We start from the raw sequence: 26695 nt of genomic DNA on the forward strand, positions 1-26695 counted from the left end.
AATTGTGACCCATGCTCTGACTGCTGACACTGTCCCAAATGACTCACTGCAGTAGCTTGGTGTTCACATTGGCATCAGTAACCAGCATAACTACAACCCCTGCAGTGAGTGACAGTGCTTTTCCCATCTGATTTCCAAGGCATCTCAGGGTTCCCGGAGGGAGGTGAGAAGCGATAGATAAAGGAAAGCAGCCCAGGGAAGGTAATTTGCTTCAGTCACACTGGCAACGCAACCTGATTTTCTTTCCTGTCCCTGGCTCTGAGATGCCTAAGGGGCTACACTCGCAAGTTAGGGTTCTTCCTGGGCCCCCGGCCACCGGGTTTGCCACTGGGGGCTTATTAAACAGCTGCTCATCATCCCCTTGGTCATGAGGAGCGGGAGTCAGTGACTTGAGGCACTCACAACATCCAGATGTCCACTGTCCCTTCCTGTTGGCAAACAGGACCCCAGGCCGAGGAGTTCTGTTTGCTTGTCCTACGATGGTGATCGCATGATCTCAGGTGGGCTTTGCAGAGTGCTGTGGTTTGGAGAACTGTGTTTCTGAGCCAGCTCTGAAAACTATTTCTCTGAAAACTATTTGGTTAAATGTGAGCTCCAGGCCACAGACTCCTGTTCCTGCTTTCAATTCTGCGTTCTCCTGACCACTGGAGTGTGGAAGTAGCTTGGGGTGTTCATGGGCTGCCCATCCCCCAACCCCACACCCACACCCTCACTGAGAGCCACTGCTTGGCCTGCTGCCTGTGTTCCTGGGAGTGGGAGAGTTCATGTTATCATTAGAAAAACCCGTCGCTTATACTTAGTAGAAAGGGGGCTCTGAATTTGAGGAAAATTATCATTGAAAAATCCTTTTTAAGAAATACAAATTTTGGGCCGGGCATAGTGGTTCATGCCTGTATGTAATCCCAGCACTTTGGGAGGCTGAGGTGGGCAGATCACCTGAGGTCAGGAGTTCAAGACCAACCTGGCCAACGTCATGAAACCCCACCTCTAGCCAGGCGTGGTGGTGTGCACCTGTAGCCCCAGCTACTCGGGAGGCTGAGGTGGGAGAATCACTTGAACCCAGGAGGTGGAGGCTGCGATGAGCAGAGATCACGCCATTGCACTCCAGCCTGGCTACTGAGTGAGACTCCATCTCAAAAAAAAAAAAAAAAAGAAAAGAAAAGAAAAAAAAGAAATACAAATATTGGCCAGGTGTAGTGGCTCACTCCTGTAATCCCAGCACTTTGAGAGACTGAGATGGGAGGACTGCTTGAGGTGAGGAATTTAAGAGTTCAAGGCCTTTCTCTTAGCTGGGCGTCGTGGCTCACACCTGTAATCCCAGCACTTTGGGAGGCCAAGGTGGGTAGATCACTTGAGGTCAGGAGTTCGAGACCAGCCTAATCAACATGGTGAAACCCCATCTCTACTAAAAATATAAAAATTAGCCAGGTGTGGTGGTGCATGCCTGTAATCCCAGCTACTCGGGAGGCTGAGGGAGGAGAATTGCTTGAACCTGGGAGGCAGAGGTTGCAGTGAGCCAAGATCGTACCACTGCACTCCAGCCTGGGCAATGAGAGCTAAAGGAAACTCTGTCTCAACAACAACAACAAGAGTTCAAGAACAGTCTGGGCAACATAGTGAGACCTGGACCCAGTCCCTTTTTGTTTGTTTGTCTGAGACCGAGTCTCCCTCTGTCGCCCAGGCTGGAGTGCAGTGGCACAATCTCGGCTCCCTGCAACCTCCTCCTACCAGGTTCAAGCGATTCTCCTGCCTCAGCCTCCTGAGTAGCTGGGATTACAGGTGCGGTCTACCACACCCAGCTAATTTTTTGTATTTTTACTAGAGACGGGGTTTCACCGTGTTGGCCAGGCTGGTCTCGAACTCCTGACCTCAAGCGATCCACTCACCTTGGCCTCCCAAAGTGCTGGGATTGCAGGCATGAGCCACCATGCCTGGCCCAGCCTCTTTTTAATTTTTTTAAAAAAAGAAAAATGAAATGTCATGGACTTTGAATGTAGACACTGGGTTAAAATTTTGGCTGTATGACTTTAGACAAGTTACTTATTCCTTCCTACTAGTTTATTTTCTTGACTGCAAAATGAGGATAATACCAGTGTAAGGATTAAACAGTCCATAAAGAGATGAACACAGGCCCTGGCACTTGGCAGGAGCCCCATCAATCTCGTCAGCCCCCAGTTAGGATTCTGTAGGAATAAGCAGGCTCGTTGTATACATTGTCCTTTGGTTCTCAAAAACAGTTTGGCCTCTTAGTATAGAATTCTGTGAGGTAGGTGAAAGTTCTTCCTACACCCTTGCTTATGTTATTAATTTACTCAACAAAGTTTTCCAGAGCCAAGGTAACCTTTAGAGCAGTCAGGTGCAAATGGGTCTGGAGCAATGTTACTCTCTTCCCTGGCAGTGCAGTCATGAGCCTCAGCTGGTTGCAGAGAAGAGCTCACTGCATCTCCCTGGAATGTGGGGAGATGACTGGGGAGTGGATGGGGCCTAGCCCTCCCCAGAGAAGAGTCTCTTTCTGATCACTGCTGTCTGTGGTGGGGCATTCAGACTCCTGGAGTCCCAACTGGACGGCTCCAATCCTTCATTTCATACGTGACCAGACAGGTTTTTTGTGGATATGTAATTGATGGGTGGTGGGGTTGTGGCAAGGGCTGGGGCTTAGAGTGAGGCTGGTTCAAATCGGGTTCTGGTTCTGCCACTACTCAGAGATCGAGCTGGCCGACTTGATGCAAGTTACCTAACATCTGTGATTCTCAGTTTCCTCGTCCCTAAAATGAGGATAAGATTATCTACTTTACACTGTGTGCATTACAAGGAGATCATGTTTTGATTAAAATAGGGAGTGTCATTTTCCTAATATTTGCTTACACTTGTCTCTGATCCTTTTTGTTCTTGTTGTTGTGGAGGATGGAGTCTCACTGTCACCCAGCCTGGGGTGTAGTAGTGGCGCAATCTCTGCTCACTGCAACCTCTGCCTCCTGGGTTCAAGCGATTCTTGCACTTCAGCCTCCCGAGTAGCTGGGATGACAGGTGCACACCACCAAGACAGGTCTCAAAAAAAAAAAAAAAAAAACTTTCTTTTTTTTTTTTTGAGACAGAATTTTTCTCTTGTCACCCAAGCTGTAGTGCAATGGTGTGATCTTGGCTCACTGCAACCTCTGCCTCCTGGGTTCAAGTGATTCTCCTGTCTCAGCCTCCCGAGTAGCTGGGATTACATGCTCCCACCACCACATCTGTCTAATTTTTGTATTTTTAGTAGAGACAGGGTTTCACCATGTTGACCAGGCTAGTCTCGAACTCCTGGGCTTAAGTGATCCACCTGCCTCGGTGTCCCAAAGTGCTGGGATTATAGGCGTGAGCCACCACGCCCGGCCTTTAAAGAACCCACTTTCTACACTTTCTAGCCTATTTGACAGCAAGCATAGAGGGGAAAAGCAGATTTCTTAACCTGTGTTTATGGTGGCTAAGGAGTGGAGACTACAGTTCAAAGTGAGAAGGGAATGGGACAACCCCTTGTGCCAAAAAAATATATCTCTCTCAGCTATCTAATGGGAGGGGAATGTAAGGCTTAAACCACCAAGTAGAGAAATGAAGGGCTATTCTGGGTGTCACTGGCCCCTCCCTGAAGACTGTGAGAGCAGCCCTTGGTAATACACTAATAGGGGAGGGAAATTATACAGGCCTTCCTTGGGTTAGCAAATTGCTAACCTGCAAGGATTTAGAATGCAACATTGAGGGCAGCTCAATTCCTCCAGGCCTTTTCCACAAGGTATCTATTGTATTTCTTTCCCAGGGATTACTAATACAGGGATGTGTACCTAGTAACCGGGAGATCCACTCTTGACTCCATAAAAAAGCAGCTTATGTTTCTTTGGGTTTCACCTTTCTTTCCAGAGGGTGCTGTCTGTTCAAACACTCCCACGCAGCCAGGGTTACAGAGAACTCCCCAGGACACTGTCCTCACCCTTGCTTTTCATTTTTGTTTTTGAGACAAGGTCTTGCTCTATCAACCAGACTGGAGGGCAGTGGCGTCATCTCAGCTCACTGCAGTCTGTATCTCTTGGGCTCAAGGGACCCTCCCACCTCAGCCTCCCAAGTAGCTGGAATCACAGGTGCATGCCACCACACCTGGCTAATTTTTTTTTTCTTGTTGCCCAGGCTAGAGTGCAGTGGCATGATCTTTGCTCACTGCAACCTCCACCTCCCAGGTTCAAGTGATTCTCCTGCCTCAGCCTCCCAAGTAGCTGAGATTACAGGTGTGCGCCATCACACCTACCTAATTTTTGGTAGAGATGGGGTTTCGCCATGTTGGCTAGACTTGTCTCAAACTCCTGACCTCAGGTGATCCACCTGCCTCAGCCTCCAAAAGTGCTGAGATTACAGGCTTGAGCCACCGTGTGTGGCCAATTTTTGTATTTTTTAGAGAGGTGGGTTTTCGCCATTTTGCCCAGGCTTGTCCCAAACCCCTGGGCTCAAGCAATCCTCCTACCTGTTTCCCAAATAGCTGAGACTACAGATGTGAGCCTCCGCACCTGGCCTGCTTTTGGACTGGTGTGCCAGTTCACACATGCCTGTGATAGAAACTGCGTTCTGAACTGCAGGGATGCATTTACCTGTCAGCACCTGAAAACTTCCTCCTCAGTTGAGTCCAATTATCAGCTTCATGTGCCATCTGCCAATCCAGATGAAACTTGGCGAATACAAAGCTGTCCTTTTCCAGGTGACGCTCCCCACCTTCTTTTTCCTCCACCATGTCATTAACAACCGAAAAGCTCCTGCATGATCAGACCTGTGTATCTATCCATCATCAAATCCTACTCCTTTTTTGACACTGGGACCCTCCCGAGGCTGTCTCAGCCCCGCATTTGCTAGCATGCCCTGCAGACACGACCCTTGCTGGGCTCTGATGAGCCTTCAGGCCTCCACTCCAGGTGTCATTGTTTTGTCTCCCCTCTGCTCTCAGAGCCTCCTCTGCCAGGCACCTCGGTCATGCTGGCCCTCTGTCTCAGAAGTGAATGTACTGAGCAGGTCTTAGGGATTTATTAATGATGCTCCTGGGGCTGGAGGCAGTGGCTTACGCCTGTGATCCCAACACATTGGGAGGCCGAGACAGGAGGACCACTTGAGTTTAAGACCAGCCTGGGGAACATAGTGAGACTCTGTCCCTATACAAAATAAAAATAGGGGCCGGGTGCAGTGGCTCACGCCTGTAATCCCAGCACTTTGGGAGGCCAGGGCAGGTGGATCACAAGGTCAGGAGTTCGAGAACAGCCTGACCAACATGGTGAAACCCTATCTCTACTAAAAATACAAAAAAATAAAAAATTAGCTGGGCATAGTGGTGGGTACCTGTAGTCCCAGCTACTAGGAAGGCTGAGGCAGGAGAATCGCTTGAACCCGGGAGGTGGAGGTTGCAGTGAGCCGAGATCACACCACTGCACTCCAGCCTGGGTTACAGAAGCAGACTCCATCTCAGAAAAAAAAAAAAAAAAAAAAAAAGAGAGAAAAAAAAGAAAAGTCAGATGTGGTGGTGCACGCCTGTGGTCCAAGCTACTCGAGGCTGAAATGGGGGATCGCTTGAGCCTAGGCAGTCAAGGCTGCAGTGAGACGTGATCTCACCACAGCACTTCAGCCTGGGTGACAAAGCCAGACCCTGTTTCAAAATAATAACAATAATAATAATGTTCTTGGATTTCCAAGGGTACAGTTTTTCAGAGCCTTCCTAGCCCTAGGTCATCAAACTATTCTTGCTTCCTTCCAAATGGCTAAGGTTTCTGGAAGATTTTCCTAACAAGAAACACATGAATTTGTCCAAAGAGCTTCCAAGAGGAATAGCAGAAAGCACTGGCTTTAACACACATAGCTTCAGGCCCTGGCCCATGTTGTGTGACCTCAGTTTACTTACTTGGCTACCCTGTTTCTTCATGCGGAAAGTGTAGGAGACAATACCTACCTTCCCAGGCTGCCCTGGATTAGCACAATATGTGCACGTACAGCCTGGCAGAGCACTCACCCAGATCAGCAATAGCAATGTGTGCCCTCCACTCAGTCCCAGCCACATCCTGATTCTCCTGTTTTATGTTAAGTCCTTTCTTAACATGTACCTCCCAGCACTAGAGCATTAGCTCCTTAATTTGGGGGCACATTTTATCTTTGTATCCTCACTGCCTACTGCAAGCCTGCCAAAAGCATCTGTAGAATGAATAAATGAATACATAAATGCATTTTTTGTTATGGATTTAAATATTAATGTTTCATACTTGAATTTTAGATTCAAGAGTTGGAAAAAAACGGAGATCTAGCCAAAATGCTGGCATACAGGAAATGGTTAATGAAGCAGTAGAGTATGTGTGCAGTAGTAGAAACATGGGTTTTTCATTCTCATTACTGTTTCAGGACTAGGCTAATAATGTAAGCCAAATGGAGTGTGGTTAAGGGTTTTGGGTCTGGAGTCCACATAGTCTGCTTTTCAGGTTCAGTTTCTGCAGTTTACTAAGTGTGACCTTCGGCCAGTTACTTAATCTCTCTAAGCCTTTTCTGTCATCTACAAAATGAAGATATTAATAGTACTACTTATAGCACATAAATGTTGAGACTTAAATAAATTGTGGTTCATACCTGTAATCCCGGCACTTTGGGAGGCTGAGGCGGTTGGATCACTTGAGCTCAGGAGTTTGAGACCAGCCTGGCCAACATAGCAAAACCCTATCTCTACAAAAAATACAAAAATTAGCTAGGTGTGGTGGTGTACACCTATAGTCAGTCCCAGCTCCTTGGGAGGCTGATGTGAGAGGATTGCTTGACCCTGGGAGGTGGAGGTTGCAGTGAGCTGAGATTACATCACTGCACTCCAGCCTGGGCCACACAGTAAGACTCTGTCTCAAAAAAACAACAAAAAAGAAACAACAAAAAAGTACAATAGTTCACGTAAAACACTTGGTACAGGGCTGAGGGAAAAGGAAGGATTCTCACCGAATGTCCATTATGTTTAGTAAAACATACTCTTACCTAAAGATTATACAAGTGCCCTCTGTCTTTGGCTGTGTTTTTGTTTTAGAAAAACCTTCTCAAGTTCAAGGACCTGGTCTCTCTCCATTTATCAAGCACTTACTTTAAGTCAAACAGCCTGCTAGGTTTGGGAAACAGAAATAAAAGATGTGCCCTGCCCTTAAGGAGTTACAACTTATGGAGAAACAGTGTCTACTTACACAATGGTATGGTTAGGGCCATGAATCATTGGTTCTCAAAGTCAAAAACATTGACACCTGACCTGCTGGGGATGGGGGTGGGTAACAGAAGGCTGGTGTGAGCCTTGAAGGTGTGAAGCTTTGAACCAGAAGAGAAACGGAGAAAGGAGTTTACACAGAAGGGAGAACTCATGCAAAGCTACTGAGTGATTTTTCAGGACTGTCTGAGACAGGGTCTCGCTCTGCCACCCAGGCTGGAGTGTAACGGTGCGCAATTTCAGTTCACTGCAACCTCCCCCTCCTGGGTTCAAGAAGTGAAACTCTGGCCGGGCGCGGTGGCTCACGCCTCTAACCCCAGCACTTTGGGAGGCCGTGGCGGACGGATCACGAGGTCAGGAGATCGAGACCATCCTGGTTAACACGGTGAAACCCCGTCTCTACTAAAAATACAAAAAATTAGCCGGGCGTGGTGGCGGTGCCTGTAATCCCAGCTACTCGGGAGGCTGAGGCAGGAGAATGGCGTGAACCTGGGAGGTGGAGCTTGCAGTGAGCCAAGATCGCGCCACTGTACTCCAGCCTGGGTGACAGAGCGAGACTCTATCTCAAAAAAAAAAAAAAAAAAAAAAAAAGAAGCGAAACTCCAGCCGTGCGCAGTGGCTCACACCTGTAATCCCAGCACTTTGGGAGGCCGAGGTGGGCGGGTCATGAGGTCAGGTGATCAACACCATCCTGGCCCACACAGTGAAACCCCATCTCTACTAAAAATACAAAAAATTAGCCGGGTATCGTGGCGGGCGCCTGTAGTACATATAACCACTTCTTTCCTGAATGGAAGTTTCAGTCTTTGTAGCAGGCGTCCCAATTATTCTGGCTCCCATCTGCCAACGTGATCTTTTTTTTTTTTTTTTTGAGACGGAGTCTCGCTCTGTCGCCCAGGCTGGAGTGCAGTGGCGCCATCTCGGCTCACTACAAGCTCCGCCTCCTGGGTTCACGCCATTCTCTGCCTCAGCCTCCCAAGTAGCCGGGACTACAGGTGCCCGCTACCACGCCCGGCTAATTTTTTTTTTTTTTTGTATTTTTACTAGAGACAGGGTTTCACCGTGTTAGCCAGGATGGTCTTGATCTCCTGACCTTGTGATCCGCCCGTCTCGGCCTCCCAAAGTGCTGGGATTACAGGCTTCAGCCACCGTGCCCGGCCCAGGATCTGTTCTTAAAGAGATCTACCAATCTGGGCAGTAAGAAGGCTGGGCCCCATAACCTCTAAAGTCCAAAATTAGCCAGGCCTGGTGTTGTGTGCATCTGTGGTCCTAAGCTACTCAGGAGGCTGAGGTAGGAGTTTTGCTTCTTGTTTATCTCTTTTTTTTTTTTTTGAGATGGAGGCTCGCTGTCGCCCAGGTGGAGTGCAGTGGCACGATCTCCGCTCACTGCAAGCTCTGCCTCCTGGGTTCACACCATTCTCCTGCTTCAGCCTCCCGAGCAGCTGGGACTACAGGCGCGCGCCACCATGCCCGGTTATTTTTTTTTTTAAGTAGAGACGGGGTTTCACTATATCGGTCAGGCTAGTCTTGAACTCCTGACCTCGTGATCCACCTGCCTCAGCCTCCCAAAGTGCTGGGATTACAGCCACCACAACCGGCGCCATTGGCTAGAGTTCTATAGGCTTGATGGGAGTCCATGATCTCTATGATCTAGCATCAAATCCAGGGGTATGTTTTGCAGATACTTTTTTAGTGACTGAATAAAATCTTAATTGTAAAGTTGGTTCTACTGTCACTCTTTGATTGTTCTTTGGGCAACAGATTAGAAGATACTATGAATTTTCCTAGGCAAGAGGGTCAGAAAGGGAAAGCAAAGCATTTTGGGGATGAAATGAGGTCTGTGAGGCAGGTCTGGCAGTCTCCACAGAGGATTCTACTCCTCACCCCACCCTCAGCAGTCTAGGTGTTCTTTTATTCTTTATGAAACTGCAACATAGTCAACCTTTTTTTTTTTTTTTTTAAAGAGGGTGTTTGTCACCGAAGCTGGAGTGTAGCAGTGGGATCATGGCTCACTGTAGTCTCAATCTCAGCCTCCCGAGTAGCTGGGACTACAGGTGCATACCACCACACTACTCTAATTTTTTGAAAATCAGATGCAGTGGCTCATGCCTGTAATCCCAGCATTTTGGAAGGCCAAGGCAGGCAGATCACCTGAGATTAGGAGTTCGAGACCAGGCTGGCCAACACAGTGAAAACCTGTCTCTACTAAAAATACAAAAAAAAAAAAAAAAAAAAAATTAGCTGGGCATGGTTGTGCACACCTGTGATCCCAGCTACTTGGGAGGCTGAGTCAGGAAAATCGCTTGAATCCACAAGGCAGAGGTTGTGGTGAGCCATGATCGCGCCACTGCACTCCAGCCTGGGCAATACAGCGAGACTCCATCTCCAAAAAAAAAATAAAAGGGTCTCACTATATTGCCCAGGCTGGTCTCAAACGATCGATCCTCCTGCCTCAGCTTTCCAAAGTATGGAATACAGGTGTGAACCACCACACCCAGATGTATTTTTAAAATAATTCAACGTATTACACTAAATTTATCCAAGTGACATATGTGAGGTAAGCAAGACTGCTGACCTAACAGCCCATGCTACCAGCTACCTGAGACCCACGATCTACCATCAGACCACAGCCAGTTCCCACTGCAGTGAAATAACATGAAAGTCTTTATCAATTGAGCAGTTTCTAATGTGAGAGTCAACACATCTGAAACATGAAGTTGAACGGTGGAAATTCAGTAAGTACTTTATTTATGAGTAAGGCTGTACAGGATTCAACAGTGTCTAATTCGAGTCCCATATATGATAGCTAAAATTTTTAAACGAGCAATTCAGCTTATGGTGAAATATATTTTCATCCAATCTTTTATGCTATATCATATCTCAGGCTTTTTAAAAATTATTTTTGAGATGAAATTTTAAAGTTCCCCCAGTACCCTGGTTACCATATTATAAAGATAGTGAAATACAAAAATGTAATAAAGATAGTGAAATACAAAAATGTAACAAATACTAACACACTGTGATTAATAGCTGTTTATTAGCTTTTTAATAAAGCAAAACTTTATAGTGAAATAAACTAGAAATAGCTTTTTATTTTATATATTTATTTTTGAGATGGGGTCTTGCTCTGTTGCCCAGGCTGGAGTGCAGTGGCACAATCTTGGCTCACTGCAGCCTCTGCCTTCGCCTCCTGGGTTCAAGCAATTCTCCCACCTCAGCCTCCCATGTAGCTGGGATTACAGGCATGTGCTGCCATGCCCGGCTAATTTTTGCATTTTTAGTAGAGACGGGGTTTCACCATGTTGGCCAGGCTGGTCTCGAACTCCTGACCTCAGGTGATCCACCCGCCTTGGCCTCCCAAAGTGCTGGGATTACAGGCATGAGCCACCATGCCTGGCAAAATACCTTTTTAAAAGCTTTTAAAATGATATGCTTATAAAATGACAGACATGAGTGAAACATCCTCAATGACGATAATACACAAGTCACAAGTTTTCTGTGAGTGAAGCCGAGCAGTACAGAGTCAGGCTGACTGTAGAAAAGCCAGATTTACTTCTTGATATCACTGACCTCTTACTCTGAAATTGTGCCAGGGGAGCTTCTAAGTATCCCTGGTCTCAAGTTTAATAATGCAAAACTTCCACTTTATCATCTAAAGTTTTGGAGAGGAATCCCTTTGGCACTAATGATATCTACTCCAGCACCATCTCTCCTTTTTGGTGCCTCTTCATTCTTGAGTAGGGACTTATTGTATCATCCATCACAAAATCATACAGTACTTTTATCCAGGAATTGTAGTGGGGGAGGTTGTCATAGTATTCAGCTGCTATTTTCCTCACCTAGAAGGGAAAAAAATACAGCAAGATGAAAAATGAGTATTACTGGGTTCTTTCAAAGATGACTGATGAATGGTTGATACAAACACTGAGAAGGGAAACCATGAGACCTGCCTCCCTCCTCTCTCTTAAAAAATAAAAGCAGCAGCAGCAGCAGCAGCAGCAGCAGATGAGGGAATTCTAAACAAAAAGCAGTCTACATTTCAGCAGCAGTTGAATACACTCGACCCTCTAGGACTCTCTTCCATCACGTTCCAAGGCACTAAATTCCTGGCTTATTTGTAAAATTAACAACAAATACATGCAATTAGATTAACTTGATATTATTAAAGAATGTACTGCATGGATGACACCGTAGAATATAAAGGCAACATCTGATCCCTGCCATCCAGGAACTTACAAATACTTACAAATAAATTGTGGCATGCTAATTAGATAGAAATTAAGCAGTTGGCTGGGTGTGGTGGCTCACAACTGTAATTCCAGGACTTTGGGACGCCAAGGCGGGTGAATCACCTGAGGTCAAGAGTTCAAGACCAGCCTGACCAATATGGTGAAACCCCATCTCTACTAAAAATAACAAAAAAATTAGCCAGACATGGTGGCATGCACCTGCAGTCCCAGCAACTCAGGAGGCTGAGACAGGAGAACTGCATGAACCCGGGAGGTCGAGGCTGCAGTGAGCTGAGATTATGCCACTGCACTCCAGCCTGGGTGACAGACTCCACCTCAAAAAAAAAAAAAGGTAAGCTTTATCAAGTATGCAATTCTGCCATCTCAAGTTAAAAATGTCTCTACATCTCAAGTTAAATAACTATCTGGATGGGCACAGTGGCTCGTATGTATAATCCCAGTATTTTGGAAGGCAGGAGAATCACTTGAGCCCAGGAATTTGAGACCAGCCTGGGCAACACAGGGAAACCCCATCTCTCTCTTTTTTTGAGACGGAGTTTCGCTCTGTCACCCAGGCTGGAGCGCAGTGGCACGATCTTGGCTCACTGCAACCTCTGCTGCCTGGGTTCAAGCGATTCTCCCGCCTCAGCCTCCCAATTATATACAGGCGCCTGCCACCATGCCCAACTGATTTTTTTGTATTTTTAGTAGAGACGGGGTTTCACTATGTTGGCCAGGTTGGTCTCGAACTGCTGACCTCAGATGATCCACTCACCAAGGCCTCCCAAAGTGCTGGGATTACAGGCGTGAGCCACTGCACCCATCCAGGAAACCCCATCTCTACAAAAACATTTAAAAATTTAAATAAACCATTTGGAGGATTAAAAGAAATTATTTTAAAAATTAGCCTGTCATAGCATGTGCCTGTAGTCCTAGCTACTTGGGAGGCTGAGGCAGGAGGATCACTTGAATCCAGGAGTTTGAGACCAGCCTGAGCAACATAGCAAGACTCTGCCTCTACAAAAAATAAAAAAATTAGCCAGGCACAGTGGCACGTGCCTATAGTCCTGCCTACTCAGGAGGCTGAGGTGGGAGGATCACTTGAACCCAGGAGTTGAGGCTGCAGTGAGCTATCGCACCACTGCACTCTAGCCTAGGTGACAGGGCAAGACCCTGTCTCTAAAAAAAAAAAAATAAAAATTAATCCTAAGTGTAACCACTAAGCTTAAGGACCCAAGAATGAACCCTTTGTAAAATTAGGCTGGAAGATGCAGTATTTATATTCTTTTTTTTTTTTTTTTAAATGAGCAGCTTGGACTGACAAAATACTAGCCTGGCCAACATGGTGAAACCCCATCTCTACTAAAAATACAAAAATCAGCTGGGCATGGTGGCATGCACCTGTAATCCCAACTACCTGGGAGACTGAGGCATGAGAATCACTTGAACCTGGGAGGTGGAGGTTACAGTAAGCCGAGATCGTGCCACTACACTCCAGCCTGGGTGACTGAGCGAGACACAGTCTCAAAAAACAAACAAAAAAACGAAATTAGAATATGTATCAAATCCTTTACTTACCAGTGGAAGGCTTTTTCCAGGAATGTTGGGGAAGTCATGATGTTCATTATGATAACCTACATTGAAGGTAAATAAATTCAGAGGCCCATAATATGAGTAAGTTTCGTGACCCTTTAAGAACATGTAATGCTCAGCTATAAAATGTCCAGAAATCGGGTGCAAACCCAGGCCAAGTAAAGATGCTGCCAACATGTAGACTAAGGATTTAATTCCCAAAAAGTAATAAATTAAAATGTCAAATGTGACCTGGGCCACGATATTGATAACTTCCAAATAAGTAATTGGTTTGGGGTTGATGAACAGAGGTCGAAAGGCATAGAAGAGAGGCTGAAGAATAACCCATATAAACTTTCTGAAAGCGGTACAGAAGAACCAGCCCTCAAAATCGGTGGGAATATCTACATCGACGCCATCAGCTCCAAGGTACCGGTGATGATCCATGTGATATCTCTTAAAGGAAATTGAATATGGAATCCCAATAGGAAGATTAGCGAACATTCCAAACCAGCGATTCCACATTGCTTTGCAGTTGCCAAAGGCAGCATTGTGGGAAATCTCATGAATAGCCAGAGTCATTGAGTGGTTAATGCAACTGCCAAACGCATAGGCCCCAAATATGACCCATTTCCAGTCCAAGTCTTTTACTATGTAAAATGCAGCCAACTGGGTGAGAAACATCATAATTATAATCCATATCAAATTGGGATCAGGTTTCATCAAGGACTTTATCTCTGGATACTTTGCTGTAAAGAAAAAAGAAAAAAACAGGAACTAAGAAAAGTATATAATAGTTCAGCAATTATAATTAAATTAACACCCATTAAACTAACACATTAAATTTGTTCTGCAAATAATATTCCCTTTACTAGAGACTTTAGTTAATACTAATAACACAGGGAAGGATTCTACTAGTAAAGTTATGAAATATGTCACAAACATTTGCGAATTTATGCAGGAAAAATTAGCCTCAAACTTTTAGAAGTTCCACATTTTTTGTATTAAAATGTGTGTTATTTCTGTGTTTAGACAGAGGTACAGCATTCTTACCTTATATAAAACAATTAAATTAACACATCTGACAAAGGATAGAATATAATATGCATTTTGTAGTTACCCTAAAATCATGAAACTGGTATTCACAGTTCTCTCAGACAAATCAACATGCTCCAAGTAATTCTGTACTGAATTTTCCCAAAGTTGTAATAGTATATAAAAACCAATACTACAGGCTGCCAATATAATCAGGGAAAGAACAGTCCTTTCAACAAATGGTGCCACAACAACTTGTTAGCAACAGGCAAAAGAATGGATTCGGACCCCTACCTCACACCATACACAAAAATGAACTCAAAACAGATCACAGACCCAAATTTATAAGAAAACTATAAAACTCTGATAAGAAAACAGAAATAAATCTTCATGGCCTTTGTGGTTCCTTAGATACTATAACAAGTACAAGTGACAAAAGAAAACAGAGAAATTGGACTGCATCAAAAACTTTTCTGTTGCAAATGATACTGTCAAGAAAGTGAAAAGATAATCCACAGAAGCGGGGTTATGTTTGCAAATCATGTATCTCATAAGGGACCTATATCCAGAATATATGAAGAACTCTTACAACTAATAATCCAATTAAAAAATGGGCGAAGGATCTCAAAAGACATTTCTCCAAAAGATATGAAAACAGTCAAGAAACACATGAAAGATGCTCAACATCGTTAGTCATTAGGAAAGTGCAAACTGAAACCACAGATACCACTTCACACTCACTAGGATGACTATAATAAAAAAAAAGTAGGTAAAAACAAGGATGTGGAGAAATTAGAACCCTCATACTTTGCTGGTGGGAATGTAAAATGGTGCAGCTGCTTTGGAAAACTGTAGAGCAGTTCCTCAAAATGTTGAACACCTGGTATATCCACACAAAGGAATATTATTCAGCCACAAAAAGGAATGACACACTGACACATGCTACAACATGAATGAACCTTAAAATATTTATATTTAGAAACAGGGTCTACCTCTGTCACTCAGGCTGAAGTACAGTGGTGCCATCATAGCTCACTACAGCCTCAAACTCCTGGACTCAAGTGATCCTCCTGCCTTAGTCACCCTAGTAGCTGGGACTACAGGAGCATGTCACTGTGCCCAGCTAAAATCTTATGCTAATAGCTGGGTGCAGTGGCTCACACCTATAATGCCAGCACTCTGAGAGGCCAAGGCAGGAGGATCAGCTGAGCCCAGGAATTCAAGATCAGCCTGGGCAATATAACAGGACCCTGTCTCTACAAAAAAAAAAAAAAAAAAAAATTAAAAATTAAAAAATTTTATATTATGCTAAGTGAAAGCCAATCATAAAAGATCATATATTTTATTATTTCATGTATATGAAATGTCCAGAATCAGCAAATCTATAGACCACAAAGTAAATTAGTGGTTATCTAGGTAGAAGTAGGGGATATGAGGGACGGCTAATGAGTATAGGGTTTCTTTTTGTGATGATGAAATGTTCTAAAGTTACATGGTGGTGACAGCTGCATAACTCTGTGAATATACTAAAAAAATACTGAACTGTACACTTTAAATGAATAAATCATGATAGTTGAATTATAATCTCAACAAAGCTATTGGCCAGCTGCTGTGGCTCACACCATTAATCCCAGCCCTTTGGGAGGCTGAGGCATGAAGACCGCCTGAGGCCTGGTGTTCAAGACCAGCGTGGGCAACAGAGACTATTTCTACCAAAAATAAAAAAACATTAGCTAAGGTGAGGTGGCACAAGCCTGTAGTCCCAGCTACTTGGGGCGCTAAAGTGGGAGCATCACTTGAGTCCAAGAATTTAGGCTGTACTCCAGCCTGGGCAACACAGTGAGACTCTGTCTCAAAAAATAAAACATTAAAAAACTGTATCACTGAGAAAGTACAGCAGTGAAGGAAGCATTTCTTGTGATTTATTCTTTTTTTTTCAGACGGAGTCTCACTCTGTTGCCCAGGCTGGAATGCAATGGTGCAATCTCAGCTCACTGCAACCTCTGCCTCCTGGGTTCAAGCAATTCTCCTGCCTCAGCCTTCCCAGTAGCTGGGATTACAGGCGCCCGCCACCACGCCCAGCTAATTTTTGTATTTTTAGTAGAGACGGGGTTTCACCATGTTGGCCAGGCTGGTTTTGAACTCCTTACCTCAGGTGACCTGCCCGCCTCAGCCACCCAAGGACTGGGATTACAGCCATGAGCCACCCAGTCCAGCTCATCCTCACTAATTTCAAAGAGATACCTTATAAATGAACTTTTAATGTGAACTCTAAATGTAAACTTAAAGTGTACAAATGTTGGTTGTTCTATCAGGCCCCTTCCCTCCCCTGCCAAAGAACTGAACACTTTCAGAAAGATCTCTCATCATTTGTGTATAATTTAAACAAATCTAAAGATTCTTCTCTTTCTACAGGTTATTCCATCTCCCACCCTGAAACAGAACACTGGTATTTACATCTGCATGGAAAACGTACTTTCATTGAGAAATACGTAGTCCTTTTACTTTCCAAGTGAAATGGTTCAGTGATAAGTTTGTGGAGGAAAAAAGGCTCAGTGTGAGGTATTAATCAGCACCTTCTTACTTCCTTCATTTCTTTTTTTTTTTTTTTTTTTTTTTTTTTTGAGACAGTCTCACTCTTTTGCCCAGGCTGGAATGCAGTGAGGCAATCACAGCTCACTGAAGCCTCTACTTCCCCAGCTCAAGTGATCCTCCCACCTCAGCCTTTTGAGTAGCTGGGACCACAGGCACATGCCACCATGCCCCACTAATTAAATTTTTTTTTTTTTTTTTTTTTTTTTTTTTTTTTTTTTAGAGCGAGGGAAAGGTTTCACCATGTTGCCCAGGTTGGTCTCAAACTCCTGAGTTCCAGTGTTCCTCTCGCCTCAGCCTTCTGAGTAGCACAACACGGGCATCACGCCTAGCTAATTTTTTAATTTTTCATGGAGATGGGGCTGTTCTGAACTGGCCTCAAGAGATCATCTTGCCTCAGCTTCTCAAAGTGCTGGGATTACAGGCAAAAGCCACCACACCCGTCCTGATTTTCAGAATATTAAATAGCTCAGCTTCAGTATTCCAGAGTTGGTTTTTACACAGGTAGGCACCAGATTATTCCTATGTAACATGTAGATAAGGCATTGATAAAATGTATCATATGTGGCCTGGCAGGGTGGCTCATGCCTGTAATCCCAGCACTTTGGGAAGCCATGGCAGGCAGATCATCGCAGGTCAGGAGTTCCGAGACCAGCCTGGCCAATGTGGCAAAACCGTGTCTCTACTAAAAATAAAAATAGAAAAACTTAGCCAGGTGTGGTGGTGGGCATCTGTAATTCCAGCTACTCGTGAGGCTGGGGCAGGCAGAACTGCTTCAACCCGGGAGGCAGAGTTTGCAGTGAGCCGAGATTGGGTCACTGCACTCCAGCCTGGGTGATAAAATGAGACTCCGTCTCAAAAAAAAATAAATAAATAAAGTATCATGCTATCTCATATCAAGTATGTGTAAGTGATTTGCCAAACAAATTACTACTGGCAGGCTGAGGTATGCCCATCACTTGAGCCCAGGCTGCCGTGATCATCATGCCTGTGAACAGCCACTGCACTCCAGCTTAAGCAACAAAGCAAGACCCTGTCTCTAATGGAGTGTAGGGGAGGAGGAAGGAAAGGAGGAAGGGAATTCAAGAACCAAAATTTACCGGGTGCAGGGGCTTACGCCTTTAAAATCTTAGCACTTTGGGAGGCCAAAGCGGACGGAGTGCTTGAGCCCAGGAGTTCAAGACCAGCCTGGGCAAGACGGAGAAACCCATCTCTACAAAAAAAGAGAAAAATCAATCGGGCATAGTGGTATGCGCTTGTGGTCCCAGCTACTTGCTTTTTCTTTTCACTGGGCAAATGAATGTTGAGAAGAAAATCTAATGAAATACTGTATATAAGGAATAATGTCTCATGTTCAACACACCGTTTCCTCGATTTAAAAAAATTTTGCGCGTGCGTGTAAATGGGGGTCTCACTGTGTTACTCAGGATGGTCTCAACTCCTGGGCTGAAGCGATCCTCCCGCCTCGGCCTCCCAAAGTGCTGGGATTACAGGCCTGAGCTACCGTGACCATGGTCTCAACTCCTGGGCTGAAGCAACCCTCCCACCTCGGCCTCTCAAAGTACTGGGATTACAGGCCTGAGCTACCATTTCCTCAATGTTTGAAGAAACAGAATAGGTTAAAAAGCTCGTGATCTGCCGGGCGCGGTGGCTCACGCCTATAATCCCAGTACTTTGGGAGGCTGAGGTGGGCGGATCACAAGGTTAGGAGCTCGACCATCCTGGCTAAAACGGTGAAACCCTGTCTCTACTAAAAATACAAATAATTAGCCGGGCGTGGCTGCGTGCGCCTGTAGTCCCAGTTACTCGGGAGGCTGAGGCAGGAGGATGGCGTGAACCCGGGAGGCGGAGATTGCAGTGAGCCGAGATCGCGCCACTGCACTCCAGCCTGGGTGACACAGCGAGACTGTCTCAAAAAAAAAAAAAAAGAAAAGAAAGCTCATGCTCTGGCCGAGCACAGTGGTTCACGCCTGTAATCCCAGCACTTTGGGAGGCCAGATCGATCACCTGAGGTCAGGAGTTCGAGACAAGACTGGTCAACATGGTGAAACCCTGTCTCTACTAAAAAAAAATACAAAAGTTAGCCAGGCGTGGTGGTGGGCGCCTGTAATCCCAGCTACTCAGGAGGCTGAGGCAGGAGAATCTCTTGAACCCAGGAGGCAGATGTTGCAGCGAGGAGAGATTGCGCCACTACACTCCAGCCTGAGCAACAGAGTGAGACTTGTCTCAAAGAAACAAACAAAAACCAAACACATGCTCTGGAAGAGGCAACTGAACGCGCATTAGAATCTCTTTAGCATTCAGTCAGGCGTTCTTATTTCATTTTTTAAAACAGCGATAATACCAACCTAGTAGAATTACCAGGAGGATGAAATTGGGTAATGTTTGTAAAGCATTCCACGCAATCCCTGGTATATTAGGAGTAGCCTGGGAGAGATGAGCATTCTCTATGTAACACAGAAGGCCCGAATCCTCTGGAGAGTTAAGTGCTCTCAATAAGCTGTCAGGGGACTAGCAGGCCACGCCACGTATTTTCCCTATTTGGCAAGTCTTCCATTTTCAGTCTTTTCATCCACAAAATCGAGATGGATGAAATATGTCTACGAATCCGCCGTTCTTACGTCCCAGGCTTGCCGTGAGGATCAATGGGACAGGCGGCGTGAACTGACCAGGGCCCATCCAGTCCGAGAAGCCCCAGAGGGCATAGGGAGGGTCGCCGGCCCCCTCCCCGGGCCCGAGGCCGGGACTGCGGCCACCCCCGCCAGTACTGCCCGCTAGCGCCCGACACCGTGAGTCAGGCTCACGGGTAGGCCCCGGGATGCCCAGGACCACACCCTGCCCCGCACTCTGGCAGCCCCGGCGCCGGCACACGCTCACCTCCGCCCGCTCCGGAGGAGGGGGAGGAGGGAGAGGAAAGGGCGCCCACCTGAGGGCACAGGAATCTTCCAGCACGAGGATCTAACCCAAGGCTGGCGCAGCCGGGGTCACCCTTCGCCCCAACCGGCCGGCGTGGGCCTCACGGGGACTCCCGCGCTCGGGGACGCGCCTGCGCCTCTTCGCGGAAGGGTCGGAGCTGCGCGGCCCCGAGGACCCGTCCCTCCCCCGTGCCTCGCCCAGCCTCTCCCGCGCTGACCCGCGGGCTGGCGGCCCCAGCGGCGGCGGGACGCGGCGGGGAGCGGGCTGCTAACGGGCCTCCGGCCCCCACGGCCACTCAGGGCCCGCGAGGGGAGAGCGCGCCCCGGCGCCGGGAGGCCGCGCACGCACATAACGGGGCGCCCGCTGGCCCTCACCCAGGATCTCCCGGCGCCGGTCGGCGTGGGGCTGGTCGGTGTAGACCCACTCGAAGTCTTCCCGCGACACGCGGCTCCCCATGGCGGCGGAGGTGGCTCGCAGGCTCGCTGTCGGCTCTCGCTCCTGGCCGGCTCCTCAGAGGTGGCTGCGGCGGCTTCCCGACTCGTGTGGTGTCGGCCGACTGCGGCGGAGCGCGGAGGAGACGGAGGCGTGGGCGGAGTCCCGAGGCCCCGCCCCTCGCGGCCCGCCCGCCTAGCTGGGTGGAGGGCGCGTGGCGCTCCCGGGTGTCAGTGCGGTGCTGGCTCTCAGCAATTCTGGGACGCTGGGTTGTGAGTTTTGGTGACTTGGCCACCAGCCAGGATGCCGCGTTCTTGAGAGTGCCCGCCCCTGAGGCCTGCTGCGCCGGAGCCCGGAGAAGATGCAAAAGGAAGGAAAGGTCTCAAGTGAGATAAACCTGCCGCCTTAGCGCCTCCGCGAGCGGAGCACCGGGCACGGCTGCGATCACACCGAGTCTGGAGGTGCCGGAGCCCTTCTTAAATGGCAGCTGGCCTAAGTTTTGTTTAATTTTTAAAAGCAAATTAGCCATTGAGTCATATTTCGCTGCCTTCTAGAAATAATGCCTCAGGGAAAAAATGCAGAGTGCGTGACAATTAAAAGCTAATCAAGTAAAACACCATTGTTAAGAGGGGGAGATGATATGGGATTTGTTGTTGTGCTTGAATTATTGTAGAGTGACCATGTTTGTGAAGAGATGATTGCTCAACCTTTCATCTATCTGTCGCAGAAGTAATCAACCACAACCTCTTCCTGAAAGAAATGTTTTGAAACCAAACTAATTTTGTTTCAACATTAGTTACCAGGTCTACATCAAAGAGCAACTTAAGGATTACAAAAAGAAGATAACCAAAGCGGGTGTGCCTCCTAATCAACATGCTGTTCACGCACACACGGCACACACACACACACACACAAATCTGATCAAGCCCCTAGATCTGACTGCTAATTTATTGAAAATAGAAAGGACATTTGGCCGGGTGCGTTGGCTCACGCCTGTAATCCCAGCACTCTGAGAGGCCGAGGCGGGTCCATCACCTGAGGTCGGGAGTTCGAGAGCAGCCTGAGCAGTAGGGTGAAACCCCGTCTCTACTAAAAATATAAAAATTAGCTGGGCATGGTGGCAGGCGCCTGTAATTCCAGCTACTCAGGAGGCTGAGGCAGGAGAATCGCTGGAACTGGGAGGCAGAGGTTGCAGTGAGCTGAGATGGAGCCACTGCGCTCCAGCCTGGGCAACAGACGGAGACTCCTTCTCAAGAATAAAAAGAAAATAAAATAGAAAGGACAGAGAAATGTGTGAAACTGGGCCACGGGGATGAAACTAGCAAGATCCAACTCTGGGAGACTCTATATAGGACAATGTCTGGGTTCTGTAATAAATAAAATTCAAGGAAAAAAAAAAAAGAGAAGAGAAACCTATAGATTAAAAGGAGTTTAAAAGACATACAAACCAATCACATGTGTTGACCTTATTTAGATTTGGATTGAAATAGTTTTAAAACATTGACATGAAATAATTGAACTCAAATATCAATTGGATATGTGATGACGTTAAGGAATTATCAATTTCTTAAGTGTGATAATAGTATTATGTTTATAGTGGGTTTTATTTTTTTGAGATAGAGTCTTGCTCTGTTGCCCAGGCTGGAGTGCAGTGGTGGCCTCATGTCTCACTTCAGCCTTGACTTGAGTTTAAGCCATCCTCCCACCTCAGCCTCCCGAGGAGCTGGGATCACAGGCGTGCACCACCATCCCTGGAATTTTTTGGCAGAGTTGGGGCCTCACCTTGTTGCCCAGGTTGGTCTCAAACTCTTGGGCTCAAGTGATCTCAAAGTATTAGGATCACAGGCATGAGCTACCACATCCGACCCCAGGAGCATTATTAGTAAATCCCTAAGACCTGCTCAGTACATTCACTTCTAAGACAGAGGGCCAGCACGGCTGAGGCGTCTCGCAGAGAAGGCTCTGAGAGCAGAGGGAAGACAAAACAATGACACCTGGAGTGGAGGCCTGAAGGCTCGTCAGAGCCCAGCAAGGGTCGTGTCTGCAGGGCATGCTAGCAAATGCGGGGCTGGGACAGCCTCGGGAGGGTCCCAGTGTCAAAAAAGGAGTAGGATTTGATGATGGATAGATACACAGGTCTGATCATGCAGGAGCTTTTCAGTTGTTAACGACATGGTGGAGGAAAAAGAAGGTGGGGAGCGTCACCTGGAAAAGGACAGCTTTGTATTCGCCAAGTTTCATCTGGATTGGCAGATGGCACATGAAGCTGATAATTGGACTCAACTGAGGAGGAAGTTTTCAGGTGCTGACAAGTAAATGCATCCTTGCAGTTCAGAACGCAGTTTCTATCACAGGCATGTGTGAACTGGCACACCAGTCCAAAAGCAGGCCAGGTGCTCGTGTCTGTATTCTGAGCACTTTGGGAGGCTGAGGTAGGGGGATCACTTGAGGGCAGGGGTTTGGGACAAACCTGGGCAAAATGGCGAAAACCCACCTCTGTACAAAAATACAAAAATTAGGCCAGGTACGGTGGCTCACGTCTATAATCCCAGCACTTTGGGAGGCCAAGGTGGGCGGATCACAAGGTCACGAGATCCAGACTATCCTGGCTAACACGGTGAAATCCTGTCTCTACTAAAAATACAAATAATTAGCCAGGCGTGGTCCCAGCTGCTTGGGGGACTGAGACAGGAGAATGGCGTGTACCTGGGAGACAGAGCTTGCAGTGAGCCAAGATTGCGCCACTGAATTCCAGCCTGAGCGACAGAGCCAAACTCCCTCTCAAAAAAAAAAAAAATTAACTGGGCGTCGTGGCCCATGCTTGTGGTCCCACCTATTGGTGAGGCTGAGGTGGGAAGATTGCTTGAGCCCAGGAGGTCGAAGCTTCAGGGAGCTGAGAAATGAGCTGAGATTGTGGCACTGCACTCTAGCCTGTGTGACAGAGTGAGGCTTTGTCTCAAAAACATTAAAAAATAAATAAATAAAAGGAAAAAGAAAGAAAAATGCAGAGTTTGAAAAAAAATGTGGATTTGGACATACCTTTTTTTTTTTTTTGAGACAGAGTTGCGCTCTGTTGCCCAGGCTGGAGTGCAGTGTCGCGATCTTGGCTCACTGCAACCTCTGCCTCCTGGGTTCAAGCGATTCTCCTGCCTCATGCTCCCGAGTAGCGAGATTACAGGCGTGTGCCACCACATCCAGTTACTTTTTGTATTTTCAGTAGAGACGGGATTTCACCATGTTGGCCAGGTTGGTCTTGAACTCCTGACTTCAAGTGATCTGCCCACCTCGGCCTCCCAAAGTGTTGGGATTACAGGCATGAGCACCACACCTGGCTTGGACATTTTTTTTTTTTAAGTTACAATTCATTTAATAGCAACTGGTAATCATGAAATTTTCTTATTTTGTTTATACCTTCTTTAAACAAGAGTCTGCAAATTAGCACTGATCTTTTGCAAAACTCATTACATGTACTGCCATTTTTCTTTTCTTTCTTTCTTTTTTTTTTTTTGAGATGGAGTCTCGCTCTGCCGCCCAGGCTGGAGTGCAGTGGCCAGATCTCAGCTCACTGCAAGCTCCGCCTTCCAGGTTTATGCCATTCTCCTGCCTCAGCCTCCCGAGTAGCCCGGACTACAGGCGCCCGCCAGCACGCCCGGCTAGTTTTTTGTATTTTTTTTTTTAGTAGAGACGGGGTTTCACTGTGTTAGCCAGGATGGTCTCAATCTCCTGACCTTGTGATCCGCCCGTCTCGGCCTCCCAAAGTGCTGGGATTACAGGCTTGAGCCACCGTGCCCGGCCTGCCATTTTTCTTAAGGTTGACCAAAGATAACCTAGAATTACAGCCGTTACATAATCACACAAAATGATTATGTATTAATCAGACCTGGTTTATCACCAGCATTTATAAAAACAGACATAAGGAAAGAACTAGGTCTAGGGACACATGCATGGTCTTAATATAGCAAATGTTTAGCCTGTCCTGTAGTGACTATTACAAAATCAAGTTTGACATTCTAAAGTAAACTATTTTAGCTACAGGATTGTAGTGGGCATTGATAGCTATTTTAATGATGTCTAGGCATGCTTCTTTAATTTGGACTTTTAAAAGTTCTTAATATGTATGCGTAACAAAAAAGTAAGCTAGGAAGTATAGCCGGGTGTGTTGGCTCTCACCTGTACTCCCAGCACTTTGGGAGGCCGAGGCAGGTGGATCACGAGGTCAGGAGTTCAAGAGCAGCCTGGCCAAGATGGTGAAACCCTGTCTCTACTAAAAATACAAAAATTAGCCGGGTGTGGTGGTGGGTGCTTGTAATCCCAGCTACTCGGGAGGCTGAGGCAGAGAATAGCTTGAACCTGGGAGGCGGAGGTTCCGGTGAGCCGAGATCGCGCCACTGCACTCCAGCCTGGGCAACGGAGCAACACTGTCGCAAAAAAAAAAAAAAAAAAAAAAAAAAAGTATAAATAAAATGCTTTAAAAAAAGATTCTTAGTGGATTATCTAGCTTTGTCGAATAATTTGTCTTGAAGCAAACACACTAGGAATTCTGGAAAGACACTCTCCAGTCTGCTGTTGGAAGCTGTGGTGAATCGCAGCCAGCCGTGATCATATTAGGAAATTTAAGATGAAGTAGTTTTCAGATGAGGGCAGCTATACTTTTGAAATGAATGTAGATTTTTCCTTTTCCATTTGCTTGATTTTTGAAAGGGCAGTTTATTTTTGAGACTATTTCAATAGTGATAACAGTTGAGATTGAATGGTATTGACTAATTTGTAGAAGAGTAATACAGAAAACATTCTTTATTCACTTCAAGCAAATAATCATAAGAATTTTATGGTATCTATTTCTTTTTTTTTTTTTTTTTGAGACGGAGTCTCGCTCTGTCGCCCGGGCTGGAGTACAGTGGCGCGATCTCGGCTCACTGCAAGCTCCGCCTCCCGGGTTCACGCCATTCTCCTGCCTCAGCCTCCCGTGTAGCTGGGACTACAGGCGCCCGCCACCTCGCCTGGCTAATTTTTTTTTGTATTTTCAGTAGAGACGGGGTTTCACGGTGTTAGCCAGGATGGTCTCGATCTCCTGACCTCGTGATCCGCCCGTCTCGGCCTCCCAAAGTGCTGGGATTACAGGCGTGAGCCACCGCGCCCGGCTATTTCTTTTTTTTAAAATTTTATTTTTGAGGCAGAGTCTTGCTGTGTCACCCAGGCTGGTGTACAGTGGCCCAATCTTGGCTCACTGCAATCTCTGCCTCCTGGATTCTGGTGATTCTCCTGCCTCAGCCTCCTGAGTAGCTTGGATTACAGGCTCACGTCACCATGCCTGGCTAATTTTTGTATTTTTAGTTTCACCATATTGGTCAGGCTGGTCTCGAACTCCTGACCTCAGGTGATCCCCCCAACTCGGCCTCCCATAGTGCTGGGATTACAGGCGTGAGCCACCACGACCAGCCTAATTTTTATATTTTTAGTAGAGACAGGGTTTCGCCCTGTTGGCTAGGCTGGTCTTGAACTCCTGACCTGAAGTGATCTGCCTGCCTCGGCCTCCCGCAGTGCTGGGATTACAGAAATAAGCCACCGTGCCCAGCCAATGTTTTGTATTTTTATACACCAGCAACAGCCAGTTAAGAAATGTAATAGGCCGGGTGCAGTGGCTCACGCCTCTAATCCCAGCACTTTGGGAGGCCGAGGCGGGCGAATCAGGAGATTGAGACTATCCTGACTAACACAGTGAAATCCTACCTCTACTAAAAATACAAAAAATTAGCTGGGCTGGGTGGCGGGTGCCTGTAGTTCCAGCTACTCGGGAGGCCGAGGCAGGAGAATGGCGTGAATCAGGGAGGCAGAGCTTGTAGTGAGCCGAGATTGCACCACTGCTGCACTCCAGCCTGGGCCACAGAGTGAGACTCTGTCTCAAAAAAAAAAAAAAAAGAAATGTAATCAAAGAGATACTTACCTGGCTGGGGAGACACCATGATCAAGAAATGTAACCAAACAGAAAGATAGCATTTCTGATAACATAAAAAGTATGCAGGCTGGACATGGTGGCTCCCACCTGTAGTCCTAGCACGTTGGAAGGCTGAGGCAGACACACATCACTTGAGTCCAGGAGTTTAAGCCCAGCCTGGGCAACATGGCAAAATTCTGCCTCCACATGGAGACTGACCAACATGGAGAAACCCCAGATCTACTAAAAATACAAAATTAGTTGGGCATGGTGGCACATGCCTGTAATCCCAGCTACTCCGGAGGCTGAGGCGGGAGAATCACTTGAACCTGGGAGGTGGAGCTTGCGGTGAGCCGGGATCATGCCATTGCACTCCAGCCTGGGCAACAAGAGTGAAACTCTGTCTCAAAAATAAATAAATAAATAAGTAAAAATAAAAATAAAACTATAATAGATAAATAAATAAATAAATAAATAAAGGCTGCTACCTTTCTAAAAATACTAGGTTTCTGATCAACTGATGATAGGAATGGGATTAGAACTGCTGCAGGACCATTGGGGAGGAAGATACAGGAAGAAAGAAGAAAATTGAGAGATTATCAACATTATTTATTGCTCATAAAATGTGTGGAAGCAGGTGTGGTGGCTCATGCCTGTAATCCCAATACTTGGGGAGGCCAATGTGGGCTGATCACTTGAGGGCAGGGGTTCGAGACCAGCCTGGCTAACATGATGAAACCCCATCTCTACTAAAAATATGAA

General features: G+C 46.5%; 1 protein-coding gene and 1 non-coding gene across 3 annotated transcripts; both read right to left on the minus strand.

Annotated features, from left to right (window-relative positions):
* Positions 1-9939: 9939 nt before the first annotated feature.
* On the minus strand, positions 9940-20444 carry DEGS1 (delta 4-desaturase, sphingolipid 1). Of its 2 annotated transcripts, none has more exons than XM_007988341.3 (3): positions 19941-20444; positions 13030-13772; positions 9940-11061 (listed from the first exon to the last, which is right to left on the minus strand). In XM_007988341.3, exons 1-3 carry the CDS (start codon positions 20020-20022, stop codon positions 10915-10917), a joined length of 972 nt encoding a protein of 323 aa, XP_007986532.1. In that variant the 5' UTR covers positions 20023-20444; the 3' UTR covers positions 9940-10914. The 2 variants fall into 2 exon arrangements, with proteins under 2 accessions (XP_007986532.1, XP_072867596.1); XM_073011495.1 differs by lacking the exon at positions 19941-20444 and adding an exon at positions 16535-16554.
* A 3437-nt stretch (positions 20445-23881) lies between these two features.
* LOC119619845 (small nucleolar RNA SNORA72) lies at positions 23882-24007 on the minus strand. Its single transcript, XR_005236290.2, has one exon. It is a non-coding gene; the product is annotated as a small nucleolar RNA SNORA72 (small nucleolar RNA).
* Between the last annotated feature and the right edge of the window lie 2688 nt (positions 24008-26695).

The sequence above is a fragment of the Chlorocebus sabaeus genome, chromosome 25, assembly GCF_047675955.1.
Source record: "Chlorocebus sabaeus isolate Y175 chromosome 25, mChlSab1.0.hap1, whole genome shotgun sequence".
NCBI lineage: Eukaryota > Metazoa > Chordata > Mammalia > Primates > Cercopithecidae > Chlorocebus > Chlorocebus sabaeus.

Excerpts from the sequence above, each read along its gene's own strand:
- DEGS1 (XM_007988341.3), bottom strand. The coding sequence starts at position 20,022 with ATGGGGAGCCGCGTGTCGCGGGAAGACTTCGAGTGGGTCTACACCGAC. Across the intron at positions 13,773-19,940 it reads CCGGCGCCGGGAGATCCTGG|CAAAGTATCCAGAGATAAAG; the intron begins GTGAGGGCCAGC and ends TTTTCTTTACAG. Across the intron at positions 11,062-13,029 it reads CTGGAAAAAGCCTTCCACTG|GTGAGGAAAATAGCAGCTGA; the intron begins GTAAGTAAAGGA and ends TTTCCCTTCTAG.